At 47.2% G+C, this 24,092-nt stretch overlaps 1 protein-coding gene across 1 annotated transcript in view; it reads left to right on the top strand.

Moving 5' to 3' along the window:
• The window catches only part of Grik4 (glutamate ionotropic receptor kainate type subunit 4), a 284,790-nt gene that overhangs the window by 8,877 nt on the left and 251,821 nt on the right, over positions 1 to 24,092 (top strand). Inside the window, exon 2 of the mRNA XM_055622027.1 lies at positions 915 to 1,046. Within this exon, the coding sequence (XP_055478002.1) occupies positions 965 to 1,046 (82 nt within the window). The 5' untranslated portion in view covers positions 915 to 964. The remainder of the gene's footprint in view (positions 1 to 914; positions 1,047 to 24,092) is intronic.

Raw genomic sequence — 24,092 nt, 5'->3', positions numbered from 1 at the left:
TTTTAATACTTCTCTCCTTTCCTGGAACATTCAGAATTAAATGTGCTGGTGCTCAGGGACCCCCACTTTCACCTCAGTGATGAGGCAGAACTGGCTTACTACAGACTCTGAGTCTTAGAGTAATGGAGAGGTTATGGGAGGGTTGGCCCTGATGCTTTGGGGAGGGGAAGCCTCTTGGCAGCTCTGATTTTGGTAGGCAAGGAGGCAAAGGAAGGATGTGAGAAGGGCTTAATGTATCCGGCAGCTGAATCAGGTGCAGAAACCATAGGGGTGTGTAGCTCTGTCAGCCCTATTTGCTGAGAGGAGATATCTCCCAGCTCAGCAATGGGGGAACTGCCATGCATGTGGCCCTCGTTTAGGGAAAGCCTTGCATAAGGTAGTGCCCCCCGTAGTCTTCAGAGCACCTTCCCAAGAGGGAATTAGTATGACTTACACAAATAAGGAACCTGCACCGGGGCAAAGAGAAGCCTTAGGAAGACCCCACAGGTGGCAGGTGGGAGCAGTACTGAGACCCATCCCATGTGCTTGGGGAATAACTCTCCTCACGCCTTCTCTGCTGCTTACCCAGGCTTCTATTCCTTACGACAAACTCAATTTCTTGATTGCTAACTGGAGACTTTAAAAGGAAAGTGAGGTACCACGGCTCTTGCATCCTATTAGAGCAGACTGCCCTGTGGTAGTCTGGGTACCAGGGGCCTTCCTTGGGCCCTGGTGGGTGCAGGAGGAGAGTCAAAGGCCCAGTTCCTGGGCTTTGCCTGCAGCTCTCTTATGGGTGCTGCTGGAAGTTCTCCTGGAGGGACTGTCAGCTCTTCCACTGAGATTCGTGGGTGCCTCCTGGAGCCTCTGTCACTGGGATGGACCAGGTGGCCACCTACCCTGTGTAGAACTCACATGCTTCCTCCTCTCCTTCACAGCGTTATGTCATGCCCAGACCAGCAGAGGGCTCCATGAGGAGTTATAGAAGATGCCCCGTGTCTCGGCTCCTTTGGTGCTGCTTCCCGCGTGGCTCCTGATGGTCGCCTGTAGCCCACATTCCCTGAGGATCGGTAAGTGCAGTCTGGCTCTGAGTGATGGTCTCATTGTTACCCTAAGTATACGCAAAGGGAATCACAGGCTCTGAGGTTCACTTTCCTGACCTCCCCGAGTGTGGCTGTGACAGATGTGGAGGTGGTGGAGGCAGAGGTGAACACAGATGTGGCTGTGGAAGTGGTGAGGGAGCACAGTCTGGTGGCTCCCATTTGTCCTTCCTGCCAGGCTCCACCAATGTAGAATAAATGATGCTTGCTTCCTGCTACAATTCATGACAAATTCAGTTTGTATATGAAGGGGCGGCTGTTAGCGACGGAGGAGGGTGCAAATGGCCATGGGTATTCCAAATCCAGGATTGGAGCTAAGCAGTTGCCTGTTTGTTTTGATTAGTTAAAGGAGAACCTAGAAAAGGGTGTTAAAGTTGTCTTTGGCAATTTGGATGATGTCAGGAGTCTGCTTGGTGATTGTAGTGCAGCCTGCTGGGAATGGCCTCGAGTTGCTGCTATGTGCTAGCCATGACCTGGCTCTGAGAGGGATGACAGGCCCACCTCAGCCTCTTCTCAATCCTTGTTGTTGTGGACAAGCAGGGTTGCCACTACGCCACTGGCACAGCTAAGGAGGGGGAAATCAGGTGCCTCCACCATCTGGCACAAGCAAAGCAGCCTAATCCACTGGAAGCCATGGCATCAGAGACCTTCAGACCTGGTGGTATGGATGAGGATACCATCTACTCCAGTACAAGGAACCTGTGGAATGAGGATGAGGAGGAGGGTGTCAGGGGTAAGGGGTATGTGTGTATGTGGAGTGTGGGTCAGCGTGGCATTAGACATCCAAATTCATGTGGTCTGATGAAGACCCTTCTGAGAGCAAGGCCTCCCTCGGCAGGTTAGATGTTCGTTCTCATGAGCAGGCTATGCAGATATCCCTGACTCCTCCTTCCCAGAATGGAGGTAGGTGGAGCAGAGTGGCTGTGCTCATGACTTCATCTTCTCTTGTGAGACAAAGTCTCACTTTATAACCTTGTCTTGCCTGGAACTCACTACATAGACCAGGCTGGCCTTGAGTTTATAGAAATCTACCTGGCTCTATCTCATGAATGCCAGGATTAAAGGGATCTTCCATTGTGCTCAGCAGGACCTGGATCATCAACATGAAACTGAAAGGCAGGAGGCCCTGTGTAAAATAAAGCCGGCTTAATGCTGGGCGGGAGAACCAGGACTAGCCTTACGGGTACCAGAGTACCATTGGCACTCCAGTGATGGTCAGGAGACCCAAGCATGGGCAGAGGCAGGCTGATAGTTCAGACCACAGTCAGGTCAAGCATCACCTGTCAGAGGCTGGGCCTGTGGGTCTCAAGCTGCTCTGTGTTGCCTCGTGGGATTATTTCTCCACGGGAATGCAGTGGCTGCTGATTGAAGTCTAAAATGTGGACAGGTGATTCAATTTTCCCCTCACCCTGCACTCAACTCCTTGTTCTGCTTGCTTTAAAAAAAGGCATTAAAAACAAAATCTTCCCTCCCTCTTCTTCATTCATTTCTATAGAAACTACAAAATCTAATTTAATTCTGCTTGGTGACAAAGCAAAAAACGGTTCATATCCTTAAGATGCTTAATTTATAAGATGCCTACAGTTATCTAGCATTTGTTTCGAGGTCCCCACCACCACCACCACCACCAAACGAGTAGATAAAGCTGTAACCCATCAATTTTCATTTGTCACTAATGAGAAGCAGAAAGGAATTGAGCCAGAATTACAGTCCCAGCCCCATCCCCCACCTTGCCTCTCTGTATTGGTGAAGCAGACGCTGGAGTCCACAGATCTCTGTCTTGATTGCTAGGTTAGAAAAGAGGGCTTTGAGGGGTCCCCATAGGCTCCTCCCATGCTTGTCTGACTCTGTGGCATCCCCTTGCTCATGCAAGTCCCCTTTTAGGTAATCTCTAGCCACAGATCCCACTGTCCATCAAGGTCAAACTGAGTTTGATATCCTAGAGAAGCCAGGAAATACAAATACAGCTAAGCTGAGAGAGAGAGAGAGAGTGAGTGAGAGAGAGAGAGAGAGAGAGAGAGAGAGAGAGAGAATGAGAGAACCTGTTTATTTTTTTTCTCTCCTTGGTTATCTTGGAGCTAGAAGCCTTGTAAAGGTCCCTGATGGTTTCGGGTAGTGAGGTGCTAATTACAGGGACCCTAGAGGGGAAGGAGATGGAGTAGGGCAGGACTGGGAAGAGAAGTAGGTCAAGAAAATATGTGTAGCTGTGTTTCATGGCAGGTAGCCTGCCACTTGGATGGACTGGGAGCCTTGCTGAGGTTCCTAGGTCTTTCATAGAAAGGGGAGGGACCAATTTTGCTCACCTTTTTGGGGGTCATTGCTACCACATGTGAGCTTCTTTGGGTTTTACCCCAGAGCCCCCCCCCCCCCCCCGTCCCCTGCATCTTCAAAACAGATGGCTGTCCGAGCAGGGCTGTACATGGCAACAGGGAATCTCGTTGATAAATTGTCCAGTCTGCTCCATCTTCGGCCCCACTTGTCGCTGGTGACAATATGGATGTTTGTAAAGAGGCAGCCGAACCCATTACCCTGCCTTGTGGTGGCTGTTTTTCATTCAAGTGAGGCACGGGGCGGGAGAGACAGCCAAATTGTCTATTACAGTGTCTGCTGTTTAGCTCCGAGTGAAGTTTTGGGTAAGGGAAAGGGATTTTATTTATGGCTGTAAGCCTATCCGCATAAATTTCCCAAACTCTCACATGTGTGTCAGACCCCTTCACTCATCTATCTCCCAAAAATGTTTTTGATTTTGCTCCTGTCCCTCTGGGCCCTCTGAGCGACGACTGGGGAGTCATAGTAAATAAATGTCCCCAAGCCTCCCCCATGCCTGCAGCTCTCCCCTACGTAAAGTGATCATGGCTGCTGGACCTCGCTATGACAGATGGTGAGGACCCATTAGCCAACCTGCTCATTTTTGCAGATGAAGGGATGTAGCCAAGGTCACATGGTCCTATGTGGTTGGCCGGAGAGCCTTATTCTGACTCTTATTTTGGTGACCGTTAGCCACCAGGGAGCATAGTCAGCTTCAGTTCTATGTGACATTTTCTCTTAGTTTTCCCTGATGTCTTCTATGTTAGCCAATGTCCTTGTCCCTGATGTTTTGAGCTAACTGATCGATGACTGCTTGTTTGCCTTGGCCATTCCTTCTACACTGTACTGTAGGCACGCTATGCTACCCACTACTGTCCAAGTGAGAGGGAGACTTACCCATGTTCTCTCTACCTATACCCTTATTCTGTGGGAACACTCTTCTTCCATCCTCACTGCTTAGAAAGATCCTCTTCCTCCCCACTGCTGCCTCTTCCCCTTGCTTCTCCTCCTCCATGTCTTTCTCCTCTTGTTTCTCAGTCTCCTCCTGCTGCTCCTCTTTCTCTTGCTCCTCCTCCTCCTCCTCCTCCTCTTCTTCCTCTGTCACATTTGGCTGAAATAGCTCTTTGCCTGCAAATCCTTTCTCCGGAGACAACAGCATCTCCTGTAATCATGGCAGTCCCAGCCAATGTATTATCTTACTTCTGGTGTGAAAATATGGAGAGATGGATAATTATGGCTTGTATGGTCTTTTGCTTTGCATTGGCATTTTCCCCCTTAGTGAATTACCAAATGCTAGCTGACAGAGGAGGAAACTATCAGAGACTTCAAAAGTTTGGTTCTGGTGCTGAAGGGAGTCTTGCTCAGCATGAGTGGCACTGGACGCATCTCAGGTTAAGGCAGCAATTGAATCTCTTTCCTCGTTTGAGGCTTTCCTACTCAGTGAAGCAGCAAGAGCTCAGATTTATTTGACAGTCAGCCTCACTAGGACCCCCAAGCACTTTACAGCTACAATTTTTTGACTTAGCTGATTTCCTCTGATGCGCTCCAATCCTTTGCAGAGAATGTCCAACCTAGAGCGTTCAAATGTTATAAAGATGAAGCTAATAGGAGAATTGGGGGAGACAAGTGGGAAGAATAAAACCACTGGTTACTCATCTCATCTGCTGTGTATTAAATCTATCGGACGCACCAAGACTCAAATCTACCACTGATGTCTTAGCCTTGTAGAGGATTTACCATGGGGCTTTTCGAGTAGTGGGCTCCCCTTGTAATGTTACCACATGATTGGATTTATGAAATTTTGGCCAGTGTGCAACTTTTCATCTTTATTCCAAATTGAATCAATGAGCAAGGCAATCAACAAGCTTCTCACAATAGTGACAAATAAAAACTGATGACCTTCTCTTTCATGCGTCACCTAGAGAGGGAGGAAAGCTTCTGGAACATGATCTTCTCTGGTGAGCATCTCAAGGGACTCTGTGTCTGTCTTACTCATGCCTTTTCTCTCAGGGCCTACCCTGGACTGCCCATGAGGCTTTCCCACCATCTGGTAAATGAATCATCTATGTCAAAATTTGCATTTTTGAGCCACCCTTTCAGTTTTCCAACACTCGCCATCCTAGGATGAGTCGACACCCGAGCACAGCATCCCACTTTACCGGTAGCCCACAAGGCGTGTGATTAGGAAAGTGTTGTGGTTTGAGTGTGAAATGTCCCCAGAGTGTGTCTGAACCCTTGGTTGCCAGCTGGTGATATTGTTTCAAAAGGTCATGAAACCTTTAGGAGGTGGAGCCTCACTAGAGAATGGGGGATGGCCATCGAACGAGGGCTTCGAGGCTTTATAGCCCAGCCTCCCTTCCTGTCCATTCGTTTCCTGAGTGTGGATGCTGTGCGAACCACTGCTTCATGCTCTTGCAGCCATGGTGGATTGCATCTTCTTCAGCTGTGAGCCAAAGTAAACCTTTTGCTTCCTGTCACTCACTGGGTCATAGTAGCAAGGCAAGTAACTAATATAGAAAACGAGTATTTTGTCCCCAAAGTGCGCATGTGTATCTGCAAATGCATGCGCATTCAGATGTCAGATGGCTGACTCTCTGCACCTTGTTTCTGAACCTACACAGTTTGGAGTGGATATGGGAGCCTGGCAGGAGTTGGATAGCTATCTAGGCCATCATGCCCTGTGTATTCATCTGGGTGAAGGCATTGACCAAGAGGACACAACTTCCGAATTCTTGGTAACATTAGTGCCAAGGTTTGCAGTAAATAGAGTGTTCTGATGTGTTTACTGGCTTTCCATCAGACAGAAAGAAAGGAGTACACACTGTAAGGAAGAGCACAAGGCTCTTGGGATTTGTGACTTACCCAGGATTCTATGGAGGTAAGTGGCTGGAGTCAGAGGGTAGGAACTGAGTGGAATCTGAGAGTGTCACGGTCTGGGATAGCCTGTTGGCAGCACATTCCCTGTGGCCAAGATCCAAAAGCTTCCAGAGGCCAGGATGCAGATATCTATGCCTCCAAAGGGGCAGGTAAATCAGTGACTGTTAGTAAGTCAGGCTTCTCTATGTTTTTTTCAGGATATTGTGATGAGTTTTGGGGGTTGGGGTTATCAAAGGTCTCAGTGCAGAGGTGAGACAGTGGGGCCCCAATTCTGTAACTGTGAATCATAGATGGTGAAGTTAGTTTCCATATCATTTCGGAGTATGTCTGTGCAGGTTTATTTGTCCTAGAATAGCCGGGCTCTCATTCTTTCTGATGATATCCACTCCTCAGTTGGATGTACAAAGGTCCAGCCTTGCCTGAGAAGGTGACCAGCAGACTTGATGGTGTCCACTGGGTTGAGCAGGGAGCACAGGGTGCTGAAAGAATGTTGTCAGAATTTCAAAACCCCTTCTTCAGCTGCATGGAATGGCTTACGAAGTCCTGGGATGTGGAGTGAGTCATTTGCATATTGTATTTGAGGAAAGGGAGGTGAGGTTGTGAAAACTATGAAGAGAGATCTTTCTTTCCATATTAAAAAAAAAAAAGAAACAAAACATGTATTTGATAGATGGAACGGGCGTTTTGAACACCAGGTGACCATGGAGAGGTTTGATAAAGATTTCAGCATCAAATTGAGGATTGGACCTGTTACCCCTAGATCCTTAGGGTGTGACAGTTTCGTTAGCCTTTTGGTCTCATGCTCACGTGGGAATGACACTTCTGTTTCATTGTGGTTCCATTAATAACCATTAACAAGAGCTTAAATTGAGACAGTCACCTGCCTAATTAAAGCCATGACCCTATTTGGCTCCAGTTGCTTGGGGAAGTCAGGTAAGACATGGTAGTAGGCAGATCTTTTCGTTGGCGGTACAGCCCAGCCTCTCTGGGGGTGTCCTTTCCCCCTGTGGCTGTGGATGTGTGGTGGGTGGGAGAAGCAGCTGCTAGATCTCAGCCGACTGCCTGTGTGTGAGCCTGAGTGGGTGGGGTGCACACCAGCAGAACCTGAACATCCCACTCCCAGCCTCACGGCTCAGCTGCAGGCAAGATCGTGCTCCCACTTAGCTGTCATTAGTCTGGGTAAGCAGGCACACATTCCCTGCAGGGCTTATGGGAGCTTCTGGGGCACACAGGATGCTGCAAATGAGCTAATGGGCTACCCAACAGTCCTTCGTTTAGGTGTGTGTTTTCTCCTGCTTGGTGGCTGGTCAGCTCCTAAAGGACTGAGCTAAAGGCGCCCATTAGCCTACAATGCTGAAGAGAATTGTGGAGAGAAGCCAGGCCGGTCCAGGCTTAAATTTTCATTCACTGGCATGCCCAGTCCTCTTGTCTGCAGATAGCATGCCTGGGCTGGCCTTAGGAGGAACATGCCCGAGGCCAGTGTGCAGCCGTGCTTGGCAATGTCTGTTGGTGTATGACTCTTTAGGTTAGAGGTGCTCTACTCAGAACCTCTGCCCCACGGTGGCAGCCGTTGACTACAGCCTGTTATATCCCTTTCATCCCATGTTTCAGGTGGTGAAATCGCATCGGGGTTAGTCAGTCTTCTGGGGCAGTCAACCCAGGGTCCTTCATGTGTTTCCCTTTCTCTCAGTCCCTTCCACCTAGACATACCCTTACGTGATAGCGCCACTGTGGTTGCTGCCTGGGAAACAAAGGGGAGATGGGCTCCCATGTGTTAGGGGTAACTCTAAGATTGGCTTCTGGAAGTATGTGTCACTGTGAAGAGGGTAGCTCAGGGCATGGGTCCTGGAACCTGGCTGCCTAGTTGCAACTCTGAGCCATACTCTTTCATGGTTGTCTAATCTTGCACAAGAATGTAACTTCTCAGTGCCTCGATTTCTTCCTCTACAACATGGGATCCTAGACTCAACTCCCTGTGTTTAGGAGAACCTGCTAAGTTTCTACTGAGTAAGTTCTTAGGACGGTGTCAGGGACTTGCAAGTGCTGAGAAAGTGATCTCTCCCAGTGATAACAGCCCTGGGTCAGCTGGGCTCTGTCCCTTAACCTTTTCCTGTTTGGAGCTTGCGTCCTTGTTTCTTTCTCCTATCTCGCTCCTGCTTTCTATTCTCTCTGTTCAGGGAAGCGAGAGCTCACCTGCCCCGGGGCGTGCTCGTCCCTGGAATTCTCAGGGTGCCGTGCTCATATGTTCATCAGCTCACCCAGCGTTGCCCTGTCTTCTTTGGTACCTACTCACCTGTTTTATACAGACATTTTCAAAGATCTCATTTGAATTCCATCCACATCAGGATCCTAGGAGCATCCTGTGGGGATGGTCTCTGTCTTTGGTACCCTCAAATGTCCTTCACGCCAGATGGCAAATCTTCCCTTGACTCCTGTCCCTCTTTAACTTCCCATGCCCCCTTCAGTTTTCTCTTCCCCTTTATAGAATCACTGTGAAAGAACTGCTTATTCAAGCGCTTGCTCTCTACTTCCTCTCCCCTCTTTTCCTATCAATAATACTCCTAATCGAACTTGATTGTCAGGCTTGGTGGTTAGCACACTCACCCACTGAGCCATCTCACTGGCCCCCTCTCCATTGTTTTCATCTGACCTCTGACCTTGGGTGTCTTCTGTATCTGTGCTGATCTTATGTTCTTCCATGTAGACGATCTTCTAGTCTTGTCTTCAGCTCTGAGCCCATTCCCTAACTTATCCACACAGCTATCTACTTGTCATCTTCACATGGGTGACAACACATACATGGTATGTCTGCAGTTGAAATCTTGGTTGTCATCTCCTGGCCTGCTCTTCCTATTGTTCCTCCACTCATGAACGGTTATTAGCTAGGGATGGGAGGATGTCTCAGTGCATAAGAGTGCTTGCAGTACAAACACAGGAACTTGTTGGGTTCAAATCCTCAACATCCACATGAAAAGCTTGGCATGGTTACATGGACCCTTAACTCCAGCATTGTGGAACAGATGGATCCTGGGAGATAGCCTAGCCAAAAAGCTGAGTTTCTGGTTCAGCGAGGGACCCTGTCTCAGGTATAAGGTAGAACAGTGATAGAGGAAGACACCCAATGTCCTCCTCTGGCCTCCACAAGTATGTGTGGATGCATGCACCCGAACACTCATGCATATATACCACACACATTAAAAACTACAAACACAGGCCATGCTCTCTTACTCAGTCATATTCATTTGAACTTGGGCTCCAAATGTTGGAGCCATCCTTCATTCCATCAATCTCTTGGCATCAAGTCTTGTTGGTTCAAGTTTCCAAGTTCAGCCTTTATATCTCAACAACTTCCCGCCATCTCGTGTGTCCCTTCCCGGTTTTGAGCCATGCTGTTCCCCCCCACCCCGCACTGTTGAAGACATTTTTCTCTTGTTTCCTAACTCACTCAGTTTTTTGTCACCTATTGATCTAAAAAAAAAAATGGCAGCAAGGGAAACTCTTAAAATAGAAGTTGGGTCATGTCAGGTGTCTATGCTTTCCCTCCACTGTCTACTCATCAGAGCAAAGGACTAAGTCCTCACGATGACCCCTGGGGTTCTCCAGGGCTTGCTAACCTTCTGTTTATTTATGTTTTCATTTCTGACAGCCTGTCTGCTGCTCACAGTACACCAGCCTAGCCCTCACGAGCATCCTTCCTTTCCCCAAACATACAAAGTATGTTTCTACCTTACGATCTTTGTACATGCTCTTCTCTCTGCCAAGAGCGCCCTGGATAGCAGCATTAGTCATTCATGTAGGGCAGTCACACCCTGACCACCCTCTATGCCCTCCCCTGCCCCCAACACTCTTTTAAAGAACACATCTCATATATGTCCCCCGCCTTTTTTTTTTTTTTTTACCTGTCTGAGTCCTTCTACGAAAACAATCTCTTTGTTTTATTCTCTGATGCTTCTTCAACACTTAAGTCAGTAAATATATAGTATATAGTAGGAACCACTAAAGATCTTCTGAAGGAATGAGTGATGCAAACATGAGGGAGGCTCCAAAGGAGCTTCAGAGTTGAGAGCTTTTGGAAGGAACAGACTAGAGGCCCCACTTACATGGCAGAAGCACTTAACGAGATCTACCTGGAACAGTACACCAACACCATTGGCTGGCTTGATGCCCCTGTTTTTCAAGTTCTGCTTTCCAATCAAACCCAGGCCTTGCAGCCACTCTTGATCTGAGGAAGCCTGAGCTAGCAGATGAACGACTTAACATCACTGTGAGCATTGGCTGAGAATCTTATTTTGTCTCTCAGATTCAAACACAACCCAGCTCTACCTGTGTGGTCCCTGGAGTCCCCACGTCTCCACTGCGTCTGAGTTCCAGAGCTTACCTTGGCATTGTGACTGTGCCAGGCACCTCAGGACTGTGGCCAGCCCTTACTTATCTCTGTCTTCCAAGAACCCAGGGGCCTGAACTCAGACCTGGTGTCCCTGCTGTGACTATGTGACAGGCTTCCAACCTTTTGCTGACACTGCTTCTGTTGGCCAGGTGCCTGCCTGCTGTTGGCTAGGAGCCCACACCAGTCATGGCTGCCTGCCTGTGCTTACGCTCACAAAATCTAAATGGTGGCAGGGACCCCAGTGCAACCCACTAAGCCTCTGAATAGTGATGAGCATCGGATCTTTTTTCTTCTTCTTCCTCTGTCTCTCTGTGTCCATTATTTGAGTTCTAGAAGTCCTTGGGGCCATGCAGGGTAGGCCTGGCCCTCTTCCTGGTGATGGCACCTTGGAGAGCAGAAGTGATGTCATTGTCCCCAGTGTCTTCCTCCTCTCAAGTTCATCATAAATGCCTTTCACATCATTGTTTAGATTCCACTCATCATCCTGGTCACCCATTGCTCAAAAGGCATTCTTTTTTCTTTTTTTCTCTTCCTTCCAGGTTAGGATGTGATTCTCTAAACCAGAGCTCCACTTCTCATCTGCTTCTAATCGACCTGTGGCATGTGCTCTAACAGGGTAGGGCTGGGTTTTTCCTGTGTTTGGCTCATTCCCTCTAGGCCCTAGCTGCATAGTCCTTGGGTAAAAGAAAGCCAGGCTCGAGGTCTATGTGTACTGTGAAACATCAGCACTGGATTCCTTCCTAGATGGCTTTGCTCATGGTACACAGGCAGAAGCTGCTCTTGGACAGCAGGTTGTTCCTGGGCCTCAAGACACCCGTGTTAAGATGCCAGATGTTGCGGGGGTGGAGTGTTCCTTATAGTAAGTCTGTGGCTTCTTCCAAGCTGTGAGTTTCCATGCCTAGGACATGGTCTTTTGAGCACATAGTGACACAGAAAAGGGAGGAGTGCCACTTTGCTGGCAATACTCATAAATTTCCCTCAGAGGCAGGGATCTAACAACATGAGACTTTGAGCATTCAGCTCAGAGATGAAATAACAGGGATTTTCCCAGAGATGACAGAAAAGGGATGCATGCAGCCCCGGGGGCCTCTGTCAGAAGCTGCCTCTAGGGGCTGCTCCCAGGAGACACCAGTCATCAGCTTGTGCTGTGGTAGGCTTGTTGGGTGTGCTCAGATCTGTGGGGCACCACCCCCCAAAATCTCAGATCAACAACCCAGAGAAGAGGTAAGCCCAGAGGTCAGGAATTCTGTACTTCTTCACTTCTTGGAGAAGCTGGATGTGAAAAGGCCCCATTGTGGGGCAAGGGCAGATGAATGCTAATTGGAGCTGAAATGGAAATTCAAAGAGTCCTAGAGGAATCGAGGTTAAGTGGCAATCAGTGCCATTGGTGGAGGTGGAAGCAGAGTATCAGAATGATCTCTGTGTTGCCACCTTCAGAGAATTTCTTTTATTTAATCAACCTTTCTCTTGTTGATCTCTGTCAAAGGGATGGCCTTTCAGAAAGCATGGAGGTTCCTGTCAGAGGCTGGAGCAGAGGAGGCAGGGCTCTCCTGCTCCTGGAGACTTAGTGCTCATGCTTACTTCCTGCTGGCTTCTGAACGGGCATTCATCTTAGCAGGAAGCCACAGGATGGTCTTGTGGGGCAGCATGAGTCCACATTCAAGTTTCATGTCCCAGACATCATGCAGCAGTCCTGGCCTTGGATTTTTTCATGTTCCTGAATCTCATTCTTGTGTACTTTGAGAGAAGTGACTCAACCTTTCTCACACTCGATTTCCCATCCTTAAGCTGGGAATAATAGTCCTTATCACTAATTAATTAATTGGTATTAGCTCAGAGGAGCATTTTAATGTACCATGAGCAGCATATGGCATATCGTAATATTTAGTAAATATTAGTTCTGGTTCCTGTGTTTCTTTCAAGCAGCGGTATTTAACTCAGTGATTTTGGCAAGCAACTGCATGGCCCTTACAGGGTAGTGAGATGTGTGGCCTTGACTGACACAGGGACCTGGAATTAAATTATAGTTTTGCATGTGACCTTGTACAAATTGAATTATTTGGCCCCTGTTGACTGCTATAAAAAGTGGATAATAAACGCACCTTGCATGATTATTGTGGTTTGCATGAGAGATAACGTATGGAAAACGGCAAACAGAATGCTTGACAGTCGGTGGGACGTCAATAAATAATAGCTGTTATCAGTAGTGCTTGCATTATTGCTATTACTATAGTTTTTCTACTGCTGCCATAACAAATTACCAGGAATTTAGCAGCTTAAACAAGACAAATTTATTATCTCAGTCTGTAGTTCAGAAGTCTTACTGAGCTGAAGATAAGATGTTCCTTCCTGGGGGCTCTTGTGAAGCATCTGTTTCCTGCTCATTTGGGTCACTGGTGGAATTCACTCCCCTGTGGCTGGAGGACCAACATCTCCCATATTCTCCCTGGCCGTCAGCTAAGAGCCCCTTCCAGCCGAATACTCAGCTCATGGCTTTCTCCATCCACGGTCAAAGCCAGAAATGGTGAGTTGAGCCATTCTCATCTCCAGCCCCACAGCTGCATCTGGGAAATGTCGTCCAGGGTTAAGGAGCTCCGAGATTACATTGAGCCAGGGTTATGATCCCAAGTCATCTCTCTATCTCAGGCCCGGTCATCAAATTCAGCCTCAGTGCACCCTATGGAAAATAACAGTCTTAGGAAGCCAGGGCATGGGCATCTTCAGGGCCTCTATTCTGCTCACCACAATTACTGTGGTTAGCGTTTAAGGTGACCATGGGCAGAAAACCCTTCCTGTGGACAGTGTCTGATGCAGGTGACTCTTGGAAACTGTTCCCAGACCAAATTTTAGTCTGAGTTTGTGGACTCTCCGTGTCTTTCACTGTTGATTTTGCTTGAGAACCAGGCGCCTCAGCCCGCTGGAGCCAAACTCTTTCCCCCATGATGGAAGTCAGCACATAAGTTGGTCATGTCACGGAAACTGAGTCCATGCCAGCAATCCAGAGGCAGCTGGGAAGGTGCTGTGTGACAGGAAGTGTTTTATCACCGTGATTTAATAATCTCAGTGCTTCTCACATGTCAGGGCACCGGCGGAGTAGTCTACAAGCTGAGTGTTTTCTGAGGCTGTCACGTGGGGTTTGCCAGGCGCCGACATGGAGTGATGTGTTTATTTCCTGCCACAAGGCTTGGTGAAAATAATATCCCCTAGAGTCCTGGCTGGCTCTTATTCTGTCCGTCATCCTTCTGGGGGGTACGGGGACAGGGTCACTTCCACTTTAAGAAGTAACTATAGGAGGGAGGCATCAGGAGGCCTGGTGTCTGTGCCTGACCTAGCCCATCCCTCTGTCCCCTGAAACTTTAGGACGTGGACTGTGTGCCCTATCATGTTCTAATTGTTACAAGGGGAGGCTCTCAGACACACAGGATTAAAGGGTCATGAAAAACAAGGAAGACTTAGGTTGTGATGGCAACTATGGTGGTCCAGAGAGAGCAGGAATGCTGGTCTTACAAGTTTCTTTTCCTTCCCAGATATTTTCACTGCTACCCACAGTGGATTGAATGGCTGTGGGCATGGCTTAAAAACACTGTTTGGGAGATGAAGTGGCAGTCATGCTTACCGATCATCTTCTGGGTGTATCACTGTCTCTACATTCCATGACTCGGTTTTTATAGACTCTACAGGTAGATTTGACAAGACCTGGTATTTGAGTATAAAAACTCCAGTGTGGGGGGGACCAAGAACACCCACATAGAGGTAGAGCATAAAGGATTTGAACCAGGTTCCTTGAGCGGCAGCTTGCATTCTGTCCCCAGCCTGAAACTTCTTTCTGGTGTGTTCCTACATGTAGCTCTGAGGCTACATGTTCACCAGGATCTGGGGAGAAGGTAGGCGTGGCAATGGCTTGTCCCAGACCAACATGAAGCTTTAGAGTAGAAACCCCATTGCAGCTCCACCCCCACCTCTGCAAATTTAGTTTGAGAAGGAGGAAGGGGAAGGGAAAGAGGAAGAGAGAGAGTATGAGTGAGTGGGGGTGGGGATGGGAAATTAATTCAGCATTGAATTGCAGGAGTAGCACAGCCAAAGGCACCTTAGGCTAAAAATAAGAGCTGAGACTACTGTGCTCCGAGGGGCCAAGTCTGCATGCTGGCTTTATTTATAGTTGCTTATTTATTAGATTCCAAACGATGTTTAAGCAGGAATCATATGGCAGTGATCTTTGATTACTTATGCGGCTAATGGCTGAACATATATTATTATTGCTGTTTATTTAACACTGCTAAATGTACTGGGTACTTCTCCAACCATGAAGCCACCATGGAGGCATCAGGAGAATGGAGCAGAAAATAGCTCAAGTCAGGGAGATGGTATTACAAAGGCCCAGTCCTTGGTGACCAAGGGAGTAGGGTTGGGGCACAGAGAAAGGTTTAAGGCGAGAGTTTCAGCTTTTAGAACCAGAACGATCTGGCTGCATATTAACAGCAACATTCACAGAATATTTATTTTATGCCAGGTATGATACTATGTTCAAGATGATTTAATCCTGCCACTTCCTCCTTGGTTTTACAGAGGGCAAAACAGAGGCCCAAAGAACCTAAGTAAGTTATTCAAGGATACACAGCTGGCAGGAGGCTAATCAGCCTTTCTGTCTGTACCTACTGCCTCTGCTCAAGCCTAACTTTTGGAGTAAACTGCTCAAGATCAGAGTGAAGAATTTGTTGTTCTGGGACATGGAGTAGATGTGAGGAAGAATCGAGTTGGCTTCCACTGTTTCTTCCTGCAGTGTTTACAAGCTTATCCAGAACTATCTCCTATAAGCCTGAAGGGTCCCCGGGGTGGGACCAAGGATACCAGGCTTAGATGACATGGAGATGCCTGAGCCAACTAGAGCTTGCTCTCTAGGCTCATGAAGCAGAAGAGGATTGGTGTGGGGATGTCCCCGGAACTGCCAGGTTTAAGACATGGAAGTGCAAAGCCTCCTGTCTCTATCCTCAGGGCATTTCCTTGAATAGAAATTATGTCATGCTGCACTTCCAGGCCAGTCTTCGACAATGCCATGGGCTCCCCCCTCTAGATGCCCTCCTCTCTCTCCCAGTTCTGCCCTTCTAGTCAGGGGCCCCTGGAATGAGGTATTAAAGGAAGGAGGGGCAGAGAGGTGGTTCTGTGCTTTATGGCTAGCTTCAGGACAGGTGATGTAGTTGCCATGGCTCACTCTAGGGAACAGGAATCCTAGCTTCTATGGCCTGTCTTGCTGGGGAAAAAGAGGAATGAGACACAGAAAGACCAGAAAAGGAGGAGAATCTTGAATCTGAACCTTTGAGCCTTCCTCCACCCTTAGTGTTCGGTCTGCCTAGGCACCATGTTTGGTGTTTCGTGTTCTGAATCATAACAGCAGTTACTAAGCATTGTGGCTAAGCCATTCCTTCTGCTGGGCTACTGTGGTATTTGTCCCTCTGGTATCCACATACCCGCTAGCTTTGAAACTGGTGACACTGGGGGAAGAGACAAGGTTGAAATCTGTTGTCTCATAGTGCAGTAGATCACCAAAGCACCTAAATCATTCTGGATGGGGGAAGGAGGGAAACTGTTGACCCTTTGTGTGTCTGGCATACCTGAGAGAGGAAAAGGAGACCTTCCAGGAGGCACAGGGAGGATTCCAGGCTCCTTCCTCCCTGCAACACTGATGTTTACTACCTGGCCTTTCACTTGTGTCCAAATGGCATGCTTCGAAGCCTTTGGCCTTTAGAAGGAGGCTTCTGTGTGTTTGGCTCAGCATCATGTGATCAGGGCCACCCTGGGGTGGGGTGGCCTGGCCTCAAGCCTCTGCATGCTTTCAGTACTGTCCCTCAGAGCTGGTCCCTTCATCTGAGACCCAGGCAGTGGCCGCCTGGGGCTTGGCTAGATGAAAGGGGACTTGAAAGGAGGATCCTCGGATAGTAGGATAAATCACAGAAAGGAAACCAGGGGGAGTGGAGGTGGAGGAAGGAGCCAGGGAGAGACCAGTGTCAGAAGAGCTTGGGGAGTACAGGAGGAAGAAAGCCCCAGATTCGGTGAGCTGGTGGCTCAGCTCCTGCTGCCCACCCCCGATCTTCCCATGTGCCAGGCTTCAGTGTTTTCTAGCTGTGGCCTTCCCCATCCCTGGTGGGTCTCAGATGTTCCTATCTTGAGACTACGGCAGGCATATTTTCTGCCTCCACGTCATCTCTTGTGCTGCTGTGTTCTCTCTCTCTCATTTCCTTTTGCCCCTCTATGTATTTACTGCCCACCTGGGTCTGAGTGATCCCTCAATGAAGTGCCAGGTAGCTGTTGCCTTGTTGTCTCAGTTTTATAGACACATTCAGAGAGCGCAGAGGCCAAGGCCTGGGTTGGGAGAAGGAGGGTAATGAGGACAGAGAGCAGTGGCGGCCCAATTTGATTGGATTTTAATAAAGTTTCCAGCTAACCTAAATCATCCCAGTCATAGGCAGCCCATCGCCTCTGAGTGTGGGGTCAGCTCAAGGCTGCCTCCTCAGGCTGGGGATTGGCAGGCCTGAGTACAGATGGAGGCCACTGGGGAGAAAGGAGAGAAGTCCTCCTTGATGTTGAGGGCAGGACTCTCCGAGCAGTGCTGGAGGTGAAGCCTCTCAGAGGGGAAGCCGAATGCCTGCTCTTTCAGCAGCTGTTAATTAGTTGCAGATGATGAGATAATTCATAAAAATTAGCAATGATTTCCTTCATTGTGTTAATATCACCGGGCAATAAAGCTGCTGTTAAGGATGACTTTTCTCCGCATGAAGGAGCAGGGCATCAAGGAAGAAACAGCCCTCCACAGGGCTAGAGAGAGGGAGGAAGAAGGAAAACAGGGCTGGTGAGGGCTGAAGAAGGGAGTCCTTTCCAAACTCTGGCTGGAACCCATCTAAAAGAAGTCAAATTGAAATGCAAATCATGGTGTCTCAGAGCCCTGGCTGGTGAGAAATGGTGTCACCTTGGTAGCCATGAGAGCTGGGTGGAGGACTGATGGGTGGAGGAGAGGGCTTTTTTTTTTTTTTTTTCCTGCTTCCTCAGACATGAGATGGTATCATCCAGAGGTCAAGAGGCACAAATTTCACCTGGGGAGCACGGAGCTGACAGAGCCCAGAGGCGAATTCCTGGACAGCTGGCACACTGTGTATTTAGTATGTGGCTCTGTCTGGCTTTGACCTCTTCCATCTGTAGCTCTTGATGCTTTTCTCACCAAGCTCTGCCCTTGCTGGTGTAATGTGAGTTTCTCAATGTGCCAAGAGCCTTTCATTATTTACAACCGCCATTAAAAAACAAAATAGACCAAAAAACCACCTGGCCAAAGCCAGGCATGATGGTACATGCTTTTAACGACACAACTTTAATCTCTGTAAGTTTAAGGTCAGCCTGGTCTGCCCAGTGAATTCCAGGTCTGGCAGGAATATACATAGAGAATCCCTGTCTCAAACAAACAAATAAATGACAAAATCTGACCAGTTTATTTATTTATTTTTATTTCTCAGGTAGACTGTCAGTGATTCTCAACTTCCTAATGCTACAATTCTCTCTCTCTCTCTCTCTCTCTCTCTCTCTCTCTCTCTTTTGGCTACAACCCTTAATCCTTAAATCCTCATGTTGTGGTGATGCGCAATCATAAAATTATTTTTGTTGTGACTTCATAACTGTAACTTTGCTACTGTTATGAATCATAATGTAAATATCTGTACTTTCCGATGGTCTTCTGGGGCTTTGACCCACAGGTTGAGAGTCACTGCTCTAGGTGAGCATATTCCTTGCACCTTGCCTGGTTTGATCCCCATAGTGGACACTTGGAGTGAGGAGCAGGGAGTCTCTGCCCTGCTGGAGCCCAGGCTCACATCCTCGGAAGGGATGTACAGAGTACTCTAGCCCCCACTCCATCTGCTTCCAGCTCTGCAAACATGCCACATCTTCATAGCTCCATCTTCATACCCAGAAGGTTGTGTCCCAAGGGCCTTCCTGGTGAATCCTTGCTAACTCTCTACCAACCGCTTTAATGTCAAGCTCCCTGGGAGGTGTTCCCTGACAAAGCCCACGGCTTCTCATTGCACACAGCCTTCCTTCTCCTTTATCAGCCTCCTGCACTCCTTTCTGGTAGCAGCTCTGCTTTGGCACTTGAACCCAGTGTGCTCGTTTGAAAAAAGCATTGACTAATGCAGAGTAGAAGTTCCCCAAGCTACTGAATAAACAAAGGAAATAAAGCCAAAATATGATGTCAGTAACACGCACAGACTTTAACTTTTTTTTTAAATCAGTTATTATCACTTACGCGTGCTATGGAGACACTCCAAGATAGAATCAGTTGTCTCCTTCCACCTTTACATGTGTTCCACAGCAAGCATCTTTACCCACTGAGCTGGCTTGCCTGCACCCTACCCGCTAGAGTACCATTTATTAACCCATGATAGACGTGATATTGGCTTAGGGAAGTGATAAGGAAGAGGTGAGAATTAAACAGATCTGATTGGCCTTGGTGGTAAGGATGGATGAAGGATGAAGAAAATTTAAGAATGACCAGCCAGGTAGCCGTGGATATTGTTTATTGAGATGCAAAGAAGGAGGTGAGGAGTAAGCTCGAGGTTAGAGTAGAAAGATACAAATTCTATTTTTACAATGTTGGCTTTCAATTGTTTGAAAGATATCCAAGTGGAGACACCAGCGAGTCAAATGAACATAAGATATTAGACCTCAGAGAAACGGTTTCAAGTGGAGATAGGAACAGGGAGTGTTTGTTATATAAGTGACATTCAGAACCATGGGCTAGGCAGCTTCCAAGGGAGAAGATGTGTGGCATATAGACTGGAAGACCCAGTGCCAGGCAGCCTAAATTCCTGCTCAAGAGAGAAAGTTGTTAAAGGTTTCAGGGCTGTTAATCAAAAAAGACTCAGTCTGCTGAATAAACTTCAGACCAAATTATATACTATATTCAACCAGACAATGTTTGCTTGTTTTTTGTTTCTCAAGATAGAATTTATCTGTGTAACAGTCCTGGCTGTCCTTTGTAGACAAGGCTGGCCTTGAACTCACAGGGATCTGTCTGCCTCTGCCTCCCGAGTGCTGGGAGTAAAGGTGTGAGCCACTGCACCTGGCTCAGACAAGACATCTTAACCAGCAGGGAAAGACAGAAGGCTGTGAATTTTGCATCGGTGTGGGGGACATATTGATTAACTATGATCAAATAGACGAGAGAGAGTAGGAATTTTCTTAAGAGACAAGCTGTCTCTTAAGATGTCAGTGTGGCCTCTCACGATGTTCCAGATAAAGCAGACAGTAGCTCTTGAGTGTGCGTCTGTGAAGCTAGGCAGTTATCTCTTGTGAAGAGTTGGAAGATCCTCAAAGGATAAGGCATGAGCACGGACTTGTAAATTAGCACAGAACTTTTCCAGTCCATTAACACTTTCTGGCAAGCCTCCTTTGTTTCCCCCTTGGGAAGAAATCAAAGCCAAGTAAACGCAACACACATTTGATTTAATGATGGTTGATTGGTTTTCTTGCTCATTCATTCTCAATACCTCTATGGCTGAAATCTCCATCAGTCAAGGTTAAGGAAAAAATTGGAAAGTGTAGCATTTGATCACTGACCTCTAAAAGCTTGAGGGGTCGTTACTAATCCATATGAAAAGTTGAATGACCGTGCAGACAATCAAATAAAATAAGGGGAAAAACAGACTTAAGAGCTCAGTGAATGGTGCTGGCAGTAAAAGGGACAGGGGCCTAGAAGGAAGGCAACTCTCCCTCTCTGCAACTAAGTGGGCAGGGGACGCTCTTGTATGCCTGTCTGATGCACTGGTTTGTCGCAGAGGAACAGCCAGAGTCCCAGCAAAGGGGGAATGGCATCAGGTGGAACTAAGCTAAATCAGGCTGTACTTTGCTGGAAGACGACATTTAGATCTGCTGCCATCTGTTGGTGAGGATGGGAAGGAGCCTGAAGCGTAGTCATAATGAACCAATGATGCCAAGAAGAACCGGGTTCTTTTCTTATTTTTTCACTTCCTCTGCTCCTTCCTCATCCCTCTCTTTCTCTGATAACTCTCAGTGGAGGGCAGGATCCAAGTTCCCGCCCATGCATCAGGTGAAGGATGCACTATATTAGTTCACTTTTAATTCTCATTTTACCTTTGTCACGAGATGCCTTGTATCTGTGTCGGAAGACCATTCTGGAGACCACAGGGGAAGTGCATGGAACATCATATAGAGCAAATGTATGTTAACGTCTTCCAAAAATTCTGTTTTCACGATGCTGCACCAGAACCAACTCAATTCTTGTACCCATCCTGCTGTTTTGGTTTCACCCCTGCTCATGTTCTTTTCTTTCCATGGGATCTGTAATTTTGCTTTCAAGAACGAACTCTATTGCTACCTAAGCCGAGAAGGCTCTGATACAAACTCAGCTTTTGTACAACTTCCTACATTGCTTTACCTGTGTGTCGTAGATCGCCGGTATCACTTCCAGCCTTGTTTTATCATTATTTAAGCATTTACAACATCTTTCCTACAAGATTGAGAACTTTGTTCTGGCTGGGCTCATGACCTTGTAATAGCTGTGCTCCCTCTCCAGGCTAGGAGACCTCATCCGAGAGGATCAACACTGCCATCCTTCTATGCACAAGCCCATCACTCTCCATCCCGTGTGCTAATAGATGGAAGCAGTGATGTGGAGAATCCAAACAGCCTCAGCATTACTGCTGTCGCATTTGGGAAGGCATTTCAATATTTCTGCTTCAGAGTTACCTTGCCCGTGATAACTTATCAGGACACATTTATAAGAGTTTGTGTTTCGTGAGTATATACCATCTGGGAAATGGAAGCAGGTGATCCAAAAGTATGCTGATCACTGGGAACATCTAGTTTGGGGTTTTCAGTTGTCTAGGGATAACTCATAAAGGGAATTGTCCATCCCTAAATAACAGAGCTGACTATTTCGGTATCATTTCCTCTCTTAGCTTTCTATGCTTGAAACCCTTTGTAGCAATTCATCAAGGATGCAAGACTCACCTGCCTATTGACATAACGTACTTCTGGTGATGGATCAGACGGGCTGTGTTTTGAATTGTTGCCAGGCTATTACAGTAAATGATACCTTACATTTGTGTAATGATTAGTAATTTGTAAAAAGCCTTTATGTGTGTTATTAGTTTTATCTGCACAGCAAAACTAAACAGAGTATGTCTCATTGTTCTGTTTGAGAAATGGAGAAATCAAGGTTCAGGAAAATGAAATGATTTCCTCAGGCTCTCCAGGCTACAAAGAGGCAGAGCCGGGGGCCACAGCCACAGCTTTTTTGCTCCTGGGTTCCAGAGGCTCCCACTTCGCCTCACTCTTTTAGTGAGTCTCTCCTTCTTTAAGATTTTGCCTGGATTGGAAGATTATCTCAGTTGGTAAAGTGCGTACCTCCCAAATGTGAGAATCTGAATTTCATCCCCAGAAGCCATGTAAAAACACCAGGCATGGTGCCGAATGCCTGTAATCTCCATGTTGGGAGGGTCGAGACATGATGATCTCTGGGACTCACTGATCAACCAATCCAGCCTAACTGGCAAACTCCATGCCTGTGAGAGAGCCAGTCTCAGAAGAGGTGCTTTTGTTTCTCGTGATGAGCCTGAAGTTGTCATTTGCCTCCATATGTATATGCATGTCTGTGTATACATGGACATGCACACCCCCCACACATAGATGCATGCATCTGAACACACATGGGTTTGTCCTATACATACACTAAAAAGAAGGGTGCCTCCATAAAAATTTACTTGTAGAATTTTCAGGAGTTTCCTTATTGTTTTCAACTGGTTGGTGAACTTTGGCATTTTCATCTAGTTTGCTTTCTTTCTTTCTTTCTTTCTTCCTTCCTTCCTTCCTTCCTTCCTTCCTTCCTTCCCTCCCTCCCTCCCTCCCTCCCTCCCTCCCTCCCTCCTTTCTTTCTTTCTTTCTTTCTTTCTTTCTTTCTTTCTTTCTTTTCTTTCTTTCTTTCTTTCTTTCTCTTCTTAGAATGGTGACATTAAATTGTTCTTTCTTTTATCCCCTCTGCTCTCTGGGTCACCCAGGGGCCTGCTTCTGTTGTTCCCCATTCCCCCTTGGAGTTGGTCATCTGGTTCTAGCTTTGAATTTGCCTGGTGTTTTTGAAAAACTGAATGCTGAGTGTTGTTCAGGCTGTACATGCTAAATCTTTCTCAGGAGAGGTATAATTCTTTGCCAGCTACATAGAAAAGTAAAAAAGATCTTAATCCAATTAAAAACTGAACCGAGTCCAAGCTAGGTTGTGTCTTGATAAAGCATTAGTTTAGGTTCTCCTCCTCCTCGCCAGGACTAATTGAGAACTGGAGAGCTTGCTGTACTGCTTCTATAGCAGGCCCTGAATTCTAGCCCCCCCCTCCCTTTTTTCATACCAGACTGCCTAAATAAACCCAAATAACTCACCTTCTATGCTTTCTGTTTTTAAAGTGTTGTTTAATATATTCATTTTTCAGTATAGACTTTCTGCTTACGGTTATTTATTTTCACCTTCTGCGTATTTAGCTTCACAGGTCTATAAGTGACCTGAAAGAGTAAGTGGATCATAATTAGGGGATCTTCCAAGTCCACAGTTTTAACTCTGTCCAGTTTCAAAGTCTACAAGGAACCCTCAATGGCTTCTTTTGTCCCTCTGCACCAATCCAATGAGCAAAGCCTGAGTCCTGTGCCTAGAAGTGACTGACCTCAGATGAAAGGCTGTGCTAGAACACTCTAGAACATCTCTCCTTCTGCAGTTGAGTCTTCCCTGATTATTCTTTCTGCTCCACCAGGTGTCCGATATCTTGATATAGTGGATGCTGTATTTCATCCAGTATTTCAGTTGTTCTCAGTGGAAATATTGATCCAGCACAAACTCTCCCATCTTACCTGGATGTCAGGCATTTATTGTAAACACATGAGAGTCACAGGATTTCAAGGGCAGTTCTTCGCCGGTGGTCTTGGTAGGTGGCTCAGCCAACTAGAGGCAAACTGCTTAAGGCTTTACCCAGTCACTGGTCTGCCCAGCCTGGAAGGAGGAAGGGAAATGGATGGGAGTGTAACAAGGAGCTGGGAGGAAGGCATTCATTAGGCTGAGGAATGAGTGCTCCGCAAGCTCAGGAGGCCTCAATACTCCATCAGGTTTCTAATGATTTTGTCAGAGTGCTAATCCCCCGGGTGAGCAGCAGCATTTTGATATCAGCAAACAGATTGTGTTTCAGCCCAGATAACCCAATATGGAGCCCTGCATGCGAGTCAAAAATAATTCATCACGTTTTAATAGGATTGAGAGAGGCCAGTCAAGGATGATTTACGTTGGAATCAGGGTGATAGGGCTCGGAACAGGAGTGTGACGTGAGGGACAGGCCCCTAAGTGTGTCTAAAAGGAGTGTGTTTATGTGTGTGGGTGTGAAAGGGAGCTGCATGTGCGCAGCGTTGCAGGG

Source organism: Psammomys obesus, unplaced genomic scaffold (genome assembly GCF_907164565.1).
Source record: "Psammomys obesus unplaced genomic scaffold, mPsaObe1.curated_primary_1811, whole genome shotgun sequence".
NCBI classification, from domain to species: domain Eukaryota; kingdom Metazoa; phylum Chordata; class Mammalia; order Rodentia; family Muridae; genus Psammomys; species Psammomys obesus.
This window is presented reverse-complemented; position numbering and strand designations above follow the sequence as displayed.